General features: G+C 43.3%; 1 protein-coding gene across 1 annotated transcript; it reads left to right on the forward strand.

Annotated features, from left to right (window-relative positions):
• The first annotated feature begins 3,926 nt into the window (after positions 1-3,926).
• Positions 3,927-12,463, forward strand: LOC101638485 (ATP synthase-coupling factor 6, mitochondrial-like). The gene is made up of 2 exons (XM_030887196.2): positions 3,927-3,996; positions 12,040-12,463. The coding sequence occupies exons 1-2, from the start codon at positions 3,927-3,929 to the stop codon at positions 12,387-12,389; spliced, it is 420 nt and encodes a 139-aa protein (XP_030743056.1). The 3' UTR covers positions 12,390-12,463.
• The last annotated feature ends 349 nt before the right edge of the window (positions 12,464-12,812 follow it).

Below are 12,812 nucleotides of genomic sequence, written 5' to 3' on the forward strand. Positions count from 1 at the left end.
TCAGGTTCCACAGAGACTAGGCTGTGGAGTGGTGGTGAGTGGAATGTATAAATAAGGAAAGTCTCCAGAGTATGGTAAAGACCAAATAAAAGGAACCGGAGCTCTATTGGCAATGTAGGTCTCTTCTGCCTACTCGATTCAGTGAGACTCCGCAAAGAAACTGAAGTCTGAGGTATAACTCCCAGGATGTTCCTCTCACTCTTCTGACCCCAGGATGCCCTCTCTCTCCCTCGGCTCCTCCTGCCCTCAATTTCCTTCTATGTAAACTTCGTGGCTGGCGAGTCAGCCCCTCGCCTGCCAGAGGCTTCTGCTTTCTCCACATGTAGGCCCCAGCTAGAGAAAGGAGCGAGCAGCTAGAGAAGTCTTGCAGATGGGCACCATTTCACACAGGTAGCTTCCAGCCCCAACTGGTCGTACAGCGATCTCCAGGAGGTTTTGTAATTACTTGTCATTCTCTACAGGAGCTTTTCCCGCTGTCCTTAAGCCTTTGCTACTTATTGCTCCACCCCACTCACCCAACCACACACACTAGTATGGCAGTCACGTCTTCCTTCTTCAACATTTTTACATTCAGAAATCATCATCAAATGGGATGTATTTGCCTTGAACGGTTGACTTAGATTGGCGTAGGGAGAGGAGGAGAGACTGACAAAGCCAAAGGGAAAGACGCCAAAGGAGAGAGATGCCCTGAGCCGACGGGTCAAGAAAGCAACACAAGAAAGGGAAGGAGGCGAGATAGAAATTCTCCAGCTCCCCAGGCTTCCCTTTATCCACTCCTTCCTCTGGGGCTCTGCCTGTCAGTCTTGACTCAAGGATTCCAAGCAAACAGTGCAGAGCTGCCCCCCCACCCCCACCCCCTCCACTGCTGGGCAGCGACAAGGCCCCAACTGGCGTGACCACAAAATGAATCTCCCTTACTCCTTAGCTGGTCCATTTTAGACTCAAGATGACTGTGGTCAGACTTAGCTTTCCTCTGAGATTTAATTAGCAATGTTTCTGGGCTGCATTGCCTTGGGCATGTTTAGAATCATGCTCAGTGACTAACTATAAGTAGGTTTTTAAGTTCTACCAACTTCTCTCAACTTTGGACATAACATGTAGCCACAGAAATGTGTAGGGAGAGCCCACGCATGAGAAAGAGCCAGTATTTGACTCATTGGGTAGCAAATCTTTTCATGTGTAAAAACTTAGGGAGCAAAAAAAACCCTTTCCCATTCTTACAGGATGACAATTTGCAAGGACCAATGGATAAAACATCTTAACCCTCCCTAAGAGGCACAGTGGACCAGGCGAATGAGTATTCAATGGGACTTGAAGAAGTGCACATGCCTTCACTTAAAGCAGTGGGAACCCTGCCCGCTTGCTTAGATTCACTGCCAGATGGCAATGAGTTTGAGTCTTCCTCGAGGAGAGCCAAAGAGAGTGGAAAACCCGGCCCTGGTTCTGGCCTGACAAGCAGGCAGTAGCTTTTTTGTATTGAGAGATTGTTTCTGCATATAACGGGGTCAGGACAGACCCAGCCTCTCACTCTTCCCTTCATGGTTTTCTGCCAGGGACTATAATCTTTTTTCCAAGGACAACTTTGCACTTGATTTTGGTATTTTAGCGTGCACTTGTGTATGTTTGCTGTCGGCCTTAAGTGAATATGTTCATCGAAAGGAATGGGGAGGAACATCCTCTCCTATTTTCACTTTTCGTTCTTGACCTGTGGCCTTGTGTTCTCCACACTCACACACTTTCTCTGGTCTTCTTTCTGTGTGATGATTTCCCTTGGCCTACCCCAGGAGCACTTGTATGTCAACACACTAGAATGCTTCTCTGCTCCCTGGGAAAATCTCCCTTGGTCGTATTGAATTCAGAAGAGGAGAGATTCATAAGAATCAGGCAATCTGCCTCAAATCACCCCCTACTCTAACTTCCCATGAAGTTTGTAGAGGGAATCTGGAATAACTCCCTACAGTGTTCAGGGAAGGAGAGATGTAGGGTCTCTTTTTATAGCCAAAGGGATGTGGAATCAAATTAAGCATAGCACACCTCCCAGGTAAAGAGGGATTAAGTAGAAAGATCAGTGCTGAGACCGCCTACAGTGTTCCTGCACTGATTTTTATCTCCTATATGGCAAAGTAGAGCTTTCAGTGCCTTAGACAGACCAGGAACCTGAGGCCTTAGTTTCCATGCCTTAGGCAGACAAGAAAAATAGGCACTTTATAAAAGTTCATCTTGTTTGGTTTTCAGCTAAGGGAATGTAGGATGGTGAAGTTGCACGTGGCCAGATGGAAGACCAATACCTCTTAGGAATCCTGAAGTATCCAGCCCTAGCCAGCCATTAAGGAAAATGTTTATCCTCATAAGAATAGTTCGTGATCTGATTTAAGGGGCCACCAGGAAGCTCAATCCTTACCTGTCTGAAATTCTATCTTCATGTAAGTATTCATTGATATTTTCAATTACAATGAGCATATCTTTGTATAATCTGGTAAGTCACCATTTATATCTAAGTGTGAATTAATTTATTGAGTCTTCTTCAATATAACATCTACCTGAGTGGTTGGTTGTTTTTCTTTCCTTTATTCTTTTAATTGAAATGCATTAAATGGCCTCCTCCTCTCTGGAGGAGGAGGAGGAGGAGGCCTTCTGGCATAGTAGTTATGAGTTGAGCTGTTAGGTTCAAAACCACCAGCCGCTCTGCAGGAGAGAGACAAGGCTTTCTACTCCATAAAGAGTTACAGTCTTGGACACTGACATGAGCGGCTATTCCCTGTCCTATGGGGTTGCTATGAATCAGAATCAATTAATTGATGGTGGTGAGTTTTTTGAGGTGCCTGTTGACATCATTGTTATGCATTGGGCTGTTAACCTGCAAGGCCAGCAGTTTGACCCTATTACTTGCTTTGTGGGAAAGAAACAAGGCTTTCTACTCCCATGATGATTAACCGTCTTGGGAAGCCACGTGGGAGAGCTCTACCCTGTCATTTAAGATCACTATGAATTAGAATCGACTTGATAGCAGTGATTCGGGTTTTCGAGTGTTGAGTGCAAGATAAAGTGTGCATTCCAAGAAGAATAAGACTGGGACCACAAGACCAGACAATTCAAAGGAAGCTAAGTCACCATAAAGCAGTAAATTCCATGAGAATACCACAAATAGGGGGGGAAATCAGATCGGAATCATAAACTGATTACAGGCCTTGGGAATTAGGAACAAGACAAATTCACTGCCATTAGTCAATGTCGACTCTGAGCAGTCCTATAGGACTGAGTAGAACTGCCCCTGTGGGTTTCTGAGACTGTAACTGTTTACAGGTGTAGAAAGTCTCATCTTTGTCCCATGTGAAGCATGGTCAGTACAAACATCCCACTGGACCAGCTGGTGGTGTAGAGAATAAAAGATAGAAAGAAAATTGGTGCAGGAGGGAGCCATGACTGAGAGGTCAACATGGAGACACGGAATGAAGACAGAATTGAGACAAAGAACGTGAGGTTAAGAGCGGCTTTATTAGGGCAGGGAAAGAGCTCCCAGGAGGGAAGGGATTGCCGAGAAAGGAACAGGAGCATCTTGAGCTTCTGGGCAGGTTCCAAGACCCAAAGAGTTAGGTCAGGGAAAATGTGCCCCATGGGGCAGTGGGATATTTGTAGGATTTGGGTCAGGGACATATGCAAACGAGGTGGAGAGAGCTGCTGGGGCTTGCTCCAGTAAGGAGAAGGGAGGCTTCCTGGTGTGTAGCCACAAAATCTGAGTCCTTCTCAGACCAGCTTCTTGGAATGTGGGGCAAGAGGCTGCACAGTCCAGCTCTGGCCTTGAGAGGCCAAGGGAAGGAGCTGTGTGGACCCTGCCCAGAGAGATAAGCTACTTGGAATGCTGGAGGCAGCATCTGCAAAGTCCAGCGAATCACCCATCTTTCTGAGAGGCTGGGGGAAGGGTCTGCATGATCCGGACCCAGCCCAAACGTCGACCAAAGCATGGACATAGGAAATGGAGACGCTCATTTGGGGAGTGTAAGTGGTTAAATTTGACTAAAGTATAAGGTGTGTGTAAAGAAGTCATGAAAGATAGAGATTAAAAAGTGCTGAAGACTAGCAATGAGTGCATCGTTTTATTTGCTAAACACGGTGAAATCTTTGAAAGTTTCTGACCTGAAGGGTGCCCTGACTTAAGCTGTCCCTTAAGAAGATTAATCTAGTGAAAACAATGGATTGAAAATTCTTAGTGTATATTCAAGGCAGAAGCAGTCAAAGCCTGAACGAAAATGATGTGTTGGGAACAGATGATCTCTTGGTTACAAATTATCTGTGTGAGTCAAGGGAGAGAGAAACGTTGAAGATGGCTGAGGATAAAGGTGGATAAGAAAGAGGAAGCCCAGAAGAACCAGCTGAGGGTGGGAATGTGAAGTTCCATTGCAGAGCTGCTGACTGAAGGCAACAACTAAACCTCCAGGTCTAGCAGATCCACAGGTGGGGAAGAAGGTGGTGTTAGCTTGTGAAGGTGTTGAATAGGCTATTCAGGGGGAGGAGCATGGCCTTGGGAAGATGAACACCCAGCGTCTGCCTTTATTCAAAAACGTATTTTTTGTTGAGTGATGGGCACCATTCTAGGTGCTGAGATTCAAGATGAACAATGACAAATCTCTATCCTCACGAACTTTTCCTTTTAATAGGCCAATTAAATGGACCAAATTCTTAAGTCTCTAAACTATAATTTTCTTTCAGTAGGTATTCCCAACATGGAACAGTTCAGTGTCTACTCCAACATTACAAACAAAGGGACTTCTAGCTCTTCAAGAAATTCTGGAGCGTTTCCAGTCAACACCTCCAACACCTTACTCCCTTCTCTGCCCAACAGAGAAGCAATTACTCTCCTGGTTTATGTATCAGAGAGTTATTCTGCCTATTATTGAACTGTAACATAAATGCAATTCGATATGCTGTTGGTGCTTTTTGCTCAAAATTGTTCTTGAGTAGAGAAAATCTTTTTCTGATTCTTTCTTTTATCCCCAAGGTAGTAATCCATTGCACGATCTGTGATCTACTTATCTGTTCTATTATCGTTGAACTTGTGATTATTATGAACAAATCTGTTAGGAGCATTCTTATCATAACTTTTATTGGACAAGTATACTCATTTTACTTTAGAGTTACATAGGAATGGAATTGCTGGGAATTAATCAAATATTGTTAAGCACCTACTTTATACTTTATACTGTTCAGGGGTGCTTCCTATTGAATATTAGCAAAACAAACATGATCTCTTCTTTCATTAATTTTATCAACCAGTTGGGACATAGTTTCCCTAAATGAGAGAATAAAGAAAGGAGGGTATAAAATACATTTCCAACTTTCCCAGCAACTTAGAACTCCAGGGAGAATCACAGTAGGACAGAACATTAACATTCTGCCCTCAATTTGTGTGCTTAATGCCCCACTGCTCTGATACCTTTAGGACTGGGCTAGAAGTGAGTTTCAGTACTGGACTTGACTGAAGGTAACAAGTAAGGAGTTCAGCTTGGACTGTATGAGGGCACCATATACACTGTCCTAGGCTGTATTGCTTGACCTAGAGGAGAGGGGCAGTGTCTGGCCTTGATATGTACCTCTGGAGTTGGTTGAAATAATTGAGAGTGTATGCCCTACTCCCTGAAGACTGATTTCAGCACATATGCAACCTGAATTTTAATATTATTTCTTCTGAATAGAAGCAGTTGGAAATGGTCCTTGCCCCTGGTTTTAAAAGGTGGCCATGGCTTTATGAACATTTAGACATTGATTAATAAAATTCTGAGCTCATTAACTAATGGGGGAAACGCCAAACATTTTTGTGTATCCACAAAAGTAAATGCAATAAAATTTATCCCAAAAGGTAAGTTAAATTATAGCCTTTGCATTTTCTCTCCTGATGGTCCCACCAGATGTTTTAAAATACAGGACGCAGAACCTTTTTCATGTGTTCTCCAGGGAAAGAAAAAAGAACACTTGGCTCACATACATTAACTTTCAGAAGGAGAAAAAAAGGGGGGAGGGGTTACTATGGCAGGAGAATGTCTCTTGGGAACCCCTATGCTGCTGGATCATAAATCTGGAGACAAGTGAATTAGAGTTCACTTGACTTCAATCCATTATTTCTTACCTACCCCCCAACCCTCCAACATTGCCGTCAGAAATTTTCGTCTGATTTTGAAAATAAGAAATTGAGCTGGGAAAATCCCCTTTATGCATGTGATCCTGGAAGGCAGCCGTTTGGTTTCTTCATCAGGGTTCCTGGTGCTGAGCTGAGCCTATGGTTTCTGGATGACCAGCAGTGTGGTCAGTACAGTGTGATATCAGATTTCTCAGGAGTCTGTTTGTCCCTTGGAAACCAGGATCTTGATTCCCACCCCACCCCCAGCCCCTCAACACCTATTCAGCTTTTCTGGATATAAAAGGAAATAAACTAGCTTAAAAACTTGAGGGGCAAGTATGACGATTCCTTCATATCCCCGTGGGCACATCCTCTGCTTTTGCAATAATAGCCCAAGGAAATGTTTATAACCTGGCAGCAGCCACTCAAGCTGCAGGCTCCAAGTCAGCTTCCACAAAGTGGCGTTTCCTCTGCTTTCTAAAGAGCATCTTCTCTCAGTCTGCCTTATTTTAAATTAAGAGCCAACTTGTCATTTGAAATTAAACATAGAAGAAGTAAGAATTCTGGTGAGGATTTGCCAGGACTTCAAGTGTTTCCCTAAGAAGAGTATTTAGCAGAAGTCTAGCTAACATCCTTTTCTGGGGCTTGACTTGAGGATGGATTCTCAACATCCTCATTTCTGAGGAGCATTCTGGCTGTACTTCCTCCAAGACAGATTTGTTTGGTTTTTAGGCAGTCCATGGTACTTCAATGTTCTTCACAGCATGATAATTCAAATACGTAGACTCTTCTTTGCTTTTCCTCATTTACTGTACAACTTTCACAAGCATATGAGGTGATTATAAATACCATGGAGTGGATGAAGGGAGACATTGGACAGTGTAAGATACGACAAAATAACAATAGCTTATAAATTATCAATGGTTCAAAATGCAGGGGGGGGGAGTGGGGGAAAATGAGGAGCTGATACCAAGGGCTCAAGTAGAAAGCACGTGTTTTGAGAATGATGATGGCAACAAATGTACAAATGTGCTTGGCACAATGAATGTATGTATGCATTGCAATAAGAGTTGTATGAGCCCCCAGTAAAATGATTTTTTAAAACAAAGGAGAAAACCACAGCTGGCACTACACCTACCAAAAAAATCCCATGGCACACTGTCTTGTCTTCAAAATGATATCCTTGATCGCAGCACTTAAAGAGATCTTAGGCAGCAGATTTGTCCAATGCAGTATAATACATTGCTTGATCTCCTGACTGTTGCTTCCATGAGCATTGATGTCAGATCCAAGCAAGATAAAATCTTGGACAAGTTCAATGTCTTCTCCATTTCTAATGATGTTGTCTTTTGCATTGGTTGTGAGGATTTGGTTTTCTTCACATTGATTTGTAATCCATACTGAAGGCTACAATCTTTGGTCAGAGGTCTACAATCATTCAGCAGCAAGTGCTTCGCGTCTTCTTTACTTTCAGCAACCAAGGTTGTATTATCTGTATATCACAGATTGTTAATAAGATGAGAATGGGGAATGTCTACTCCTATAAAGGGTGACAGACGCAGAAATTCACAGGGGTAGTTCTACCCTGTCCTATAGGGTCACTATGAGTCAGCATTGACCCAATGGCAATGAGTTTTGGGGGTTGGTGTTTTTTTAGCTTTTTTACAACCTGATTAGAATTACTTTCAATTGTATCCTGGTTGTAACCAGAGTAATGGGGTAGCGTTATACACCCTGTTATTCCCACAGCTACTTGGCTGCTCATAGAAGATCCCACCATGGAGTTGATTACATTGTTAGATGACTGAATGAGAAAATACTCATCCAAACAAGTTGACATAAAGCCTAACTATCACCCCATATTCTTGTAAAATGACTCCCTCTTGGTCTATGCATAGGCTCTGCATGAGCACAATGAGGTTTTCTGGAATTTCCATTCTTCCCAATGTTATCCATAGTTCGGTGTGATCCACAAAGTTGAATAAGTAGCTTTGCATATTCCTATTCATAAAATACAAGTCAACTTCCATTTAAGGTCTGGTTTAAGGTCAGGAAGGGTGTGTGACAGGGTTCTGCTATCTCACCACATATATTCAATCTGTATACTGAGTGAATAATCAGAAAAGCTGGCTTATATGAAGAAGGATGTGGTATTAGGATGGAGGAAGGCTTATTAGGAACCTGGTGTATGCAGGTGACACAACCTTGCATGCTAAAAGTGAGGAGGACTTGAAGTACTTGCAGAGGAGGACCAAGGATTACAACCTTCAGTATGGATTCCAACTCCATGTAAGGAAGACCAAAATCCTCAAAACTGGACCAATAGGTAACATCATGATATATGACGAAAATGTTGAAGTTGTTAAGGATTGTCTTGCTTGGACCCACAATTCATGCTCATGGAAACAGCAATCAAAAGACACATGGTATTGGGTAAATCTGCTGCACAAGACCTCTTTAGAGTATTGAAGAGCAATGATGTTACTTTGAGGACGAAGGTGCACCAGAACCGTGCCATGGCATTTTCCATTGCCTCATAGGCACGCGGGAGCTGGACATTAAATAAGAAAGAGGGGGAAAGAATAGATGCCTTTGAACTATGGTCTTGGAGAAGATGATCAGAAGTACCATGGATTGCTAAAAGGACAACCAATCTGTCTTGGAAGAAGGACGGCCAGAGTGCTCCTTAGAGGCAAGAATGACAAGACTTCATCTTACATACTTTGGACATATTGTGAGGAAAGACTAGCCCCTGGAGAAGGACATCATGTTTGGTGAAAAAAAGGGCAGCAAGAAAGAGGAAGGCCTTCAATGAGGTGGATTTTCACAGTGACTGCAACAATGGGCTCAAGCATAGAAACAGTTTTTTGTTGCTTTTGGAGGGCGTTTGACATGTATTATCAATTGGAGTTTGCTTCTATAGTTCAGTCGCATCGCGCTGTATTGTACAATGGCTACCTCAATCCATTTCCAAACATTCTTCTCCCTTTTGGACTCCATGCATCTCCCTCTTACAGCCCCACTGCCACCCCTGTACCCGGCGGCCACCTGACTCCCACCCCGCAAAACCCTTACTCTACTTGCCGTCACTATAGGTTCATCAATCCTGGGTTTCAGATGCCGAAGAAAAACAGAAAAACATGTGACACAACTTCAAGAAGGTGACCCCCAATGGCATGAGTCCTCTGAGAGAAAGCCTAATATGAGCAAATGAAACCTGAAACAAAACAAAACACAGAAAATGTTAAAAATCAGATCAGGTCCAGCATGCATCAGTGGGGGCATCAATTGACAAGGTTTTAACTGTTCAATCAGGTTTATTATCCCTTTGATCATCTATACTCATCTCTCCAGTGCAGTCTCTTAAGTAACCACTTTCCTCCCATGCCTCAATTATGGATAGAGGGAGATCACCAGAGGGTTATTTCCTATGGCGTTCCCACAAATGTATCTTGGACTCCCACTGTCATCCACAGCCTTCTGAAAACCAAATTCTCACAATTTAGGCTCTGATTCTAATCCCTCCTTCAACTTTTGATTATATGATTTATAATCCTTCCGTGACTGGTAAGGTCGTGCTTCTTCCTTGTGGAATTAGTTGACATCTCTCTTAGGTGGCTGCTTGTTTGGAAACCATCCTTTAAGACCCCAGACACTATTTTATCTGATAGCCAGGGACCATTTAATTTCTTCACTACACTTTGCTATAGCACCCATATTTTCTGTATTCCCTTGCTTCCTGAGGGTGAGTCCTGAGCAGGGCCATGATATAAGAACTAATTGTTCTTAAGTTGGAGCTAGGATTTAGTGTGAGCCCCAAATCCATTTCTGGGTCTATGGGTTTTTGGGGTTTTGTTTTACCTGTCTTTGGCACCCTTCTTTCAAAACCTCATTGTTAATTTATGGTAGCGAGTCTTATCGGTCATCCCCCTGGGGCATAACAATCTTCTGTTAATACTGTCTTTGATTATCACCTGGTATAATTTTTTAAAGCCCCGGTGAGAGAGGGATATTGGACCAATGTAGATTAACTCCATGTCACAGTACCTGAATTATTCACTTGTACAGAATCAGTCTTTTCATAGCTGGATGCCATTTACACCAACAATGGAAGTTAATTGTCAGAGAATATTTCAACAATAATCACTGAGCATGTCAGTCACAGATTTGCTGGAATAATACATATTTAATTGAGCATAAAGGGCATTGATTTAGCTAGACCATGTCTGTCCGTCAACCAACAATTCAATAATCTTAGTACAACTGTCTTCCACTTCCTCAGACAGCATGTATTTTCCAACTTCTGTCTTCAAGTTACAAGTGGGTCTGAGGTAGGGTCCGGCTCACCCAATAGAGTTTCCACATAGGGTCTCACTGATGCGGCCCCTGGAACATCCCATGTCCCTTGAAGATCCAGGATTCAGTATCTTAGTGATCCACAGCACCCCGCCTGGGTTCCCAGGATGCTCCCAGAAGCCTGCATCAACGTGACCCATTCAGTGCATACCACCAAAGACGCTTCACCCACTGGGGTCCCCAAAAGCAATTTCAGTCATTCTTCCTCCCAACCAGAGGTCAGTCCTCCCTCTTTTCCTACCAGCAGACGTGCATTTGTGCTCCCTCAGATGCGTTTGCTCCTTCCCCCTCTCCTACCTTGTTTTCCCATCGGTATCCCTCATCCCTCTGCCAGGGCTGTCTACCTGTCAGGGGGACCTCATCAGAGATTTATATGGTAGTCACTCGGGAGACAACATCCCGTCTTCTCCCTTGACCATTTGATCCCAGCTAATGTGAGGCGCCCTCCGGCAAGATGACCTTCCAAATTCTTACCTCGAGTGGATGGTGTATAGTTCATTGGTGCCAGTCAGGCTCCCTACCAAGCTATCTGCCCTATCTGGCCCGCAGACTGGATGTCCTCTAAGGCTGACCTTGGACTTATTCTGCTGCTTGTTCCTACAGCAGTGGACTCATAGAGTGTTTGCCTTTTGTGATGGACTAACTTCACTCTGCATAATGCCTTCCAGATTCCTCCACAGCTTGAAGCGTTTCATAGTTTCATCACTGTTTTTTAGGGATCTGTAGTGTTCCACTGGGAGTTTGTACCACAGTTTCTTTATCCGGGCTTCTAGTATGGGAATTTAGGCTGTTTCCAGGTTCTTGCTATTGGGGACTATGCTGCAATGAACAAGGAGGAGCATATGTCTGTTCATGATCTGTTTCGTATATCTTTGGGATATATGCCCACTAATAGCACTGTTGGGTCATATGGTATTTCAATTGCCATCTTTTTAGGTATCACCCTATCCTCTTACACAGTGGCTGTATGTATTTACAAGCCCACCAACAGTGTACAAGAACTCCAATCTTACCACACCCACTTCAGCCTTTGTTGTTCTCGGGCTTTATTTAAGTTGCACACTTCAGTTTTGGGTGTTAGATGCTCTCTCATTGTTGTTTTGACTTGCATTTCCTGGATAGCTAGTGAACGGGAGCATTGCGAAGGAACAGTTTAGAGGATGACACAGGCCCAGGCAGTGTTGTGCTTTGTTGTGCATCATGTCACTATTGGTTGGAACCAATTGGATGGCACCTAACAACATGTGTCTTTCTAGTATTCTCTTCTTTCAGCCAAGATCGATTTGATACCAGCAATAATGTCTCTCTTACCACATCCTCTTGTACCCAGATTGAATTTCTGGAAGTTCCCTGCTTATGTATTGCTGCAAGGACAAGAGGGTGGCAGAAAATCATATAGTTTATTATGTAAGGAATGGTACAGGTTCTCTGGCAGCTTGGGACTGAAGGGCAAGCGGCTCGTGGTTTTGAACTGCTGACCTTGTGCTTAGCAGTCTGACATGTAACCCACTGAGGGCCAACAAAGGTTGCCTTACTGCTGAGTGTCAAGTGTGTTTTTAGGTTGCTAAAAGGTAACAGAGTCGCCCTGGTTCTCCAGAGGCTCTTCCGGTTTTCCTCTGTTGTTGGGTCAGCAGTCTCAGTCCATATGTGGAGGAATATTGGTGTTACAGCAGTGGCATTCAAGGAACTTGATCCGATACAGAAACATTTTGTGGGCAAAATAAGCGAATACAAATCTAAGCGACAGGCATCTGGAGGACCTGTTGATGCTGGCCCAGAATATCAGCAAGCGATGGCGAAGGAGCTTTTTAAGTTCAAGCAAATGTTTGGTAAAGCAGACATGAATATGTTCCCTAACTTCACGTTTGAAGATCCCAAATTCGAAGCTGTTGAAAAACCTCAATCCAGAAGCAATATGTAAAATCAATCTGGTAATTTGTCATGGGTTAGTTGCAGAATTACGCAGTAATCAATAAACATGTTTAACAATTGTAAAAAAAAGGAATGGTACAATCTGCAGGAATGGCATTGTATTCATTGTCAAAAAGGACATCTCAAAGTTTATCTTGAAGTACTATTCTGTCAGTAATAGGATTATATCTATCTGCCTTCAAGGAAATCCAATCATTTAAACTATTATTCTAATTTATGCACCAATCATGAGCTCTCACTGCCAACTGGCTCTTGGTGCCAACTCATAGGGACTCTATAGGATAGGGTAGAACTGCCCCTGTAGGTTTCCAAGACTGTAACTCTTTATGGGAGTAGAAAACCTTGCCTTTCTGCCTCTGAATGGCTAGTCTTTTCAAAGTGCTGACTCTGGATAGCAGCCCATTGAGTAACG

This window comes from Echinops telfairi, unplaced genomic scaffold (genome assembly GCF_000313985.2).
Source record: "Echinops telfairi isolate 266 unplaced genomic scaffold, ASM31398v2 ScPeMD7_5868;HRSCAF=6743_1, whole genome shotgun sequence".
In the NCBI taxonomy this organism is placed as follows: domain Eukaryota; kingdom Metazoa; phylum Chordata; class Mammalia; order Afrosoricida; family Tenrecidae; genus Echinops; species Echinops telfairi.

Excerpts from the sequence above, each read along its gene's own strand:
- LOC101638485 (XM_030887196.2), top strand. The coding sequence starts at position 3,927 with ATGATCCGGACCCAGCCCAAACGTCGACCAAAGCATGGACATAGGAAA. Across the intron at positions 3,997-12,039 it reads GAGACGCTCATTTGGGGAGT|GTAACAGAGTCGCCCTGGTT; the intron begins GTAAGTGGTTAA and ends GGTTGCTAAAAG.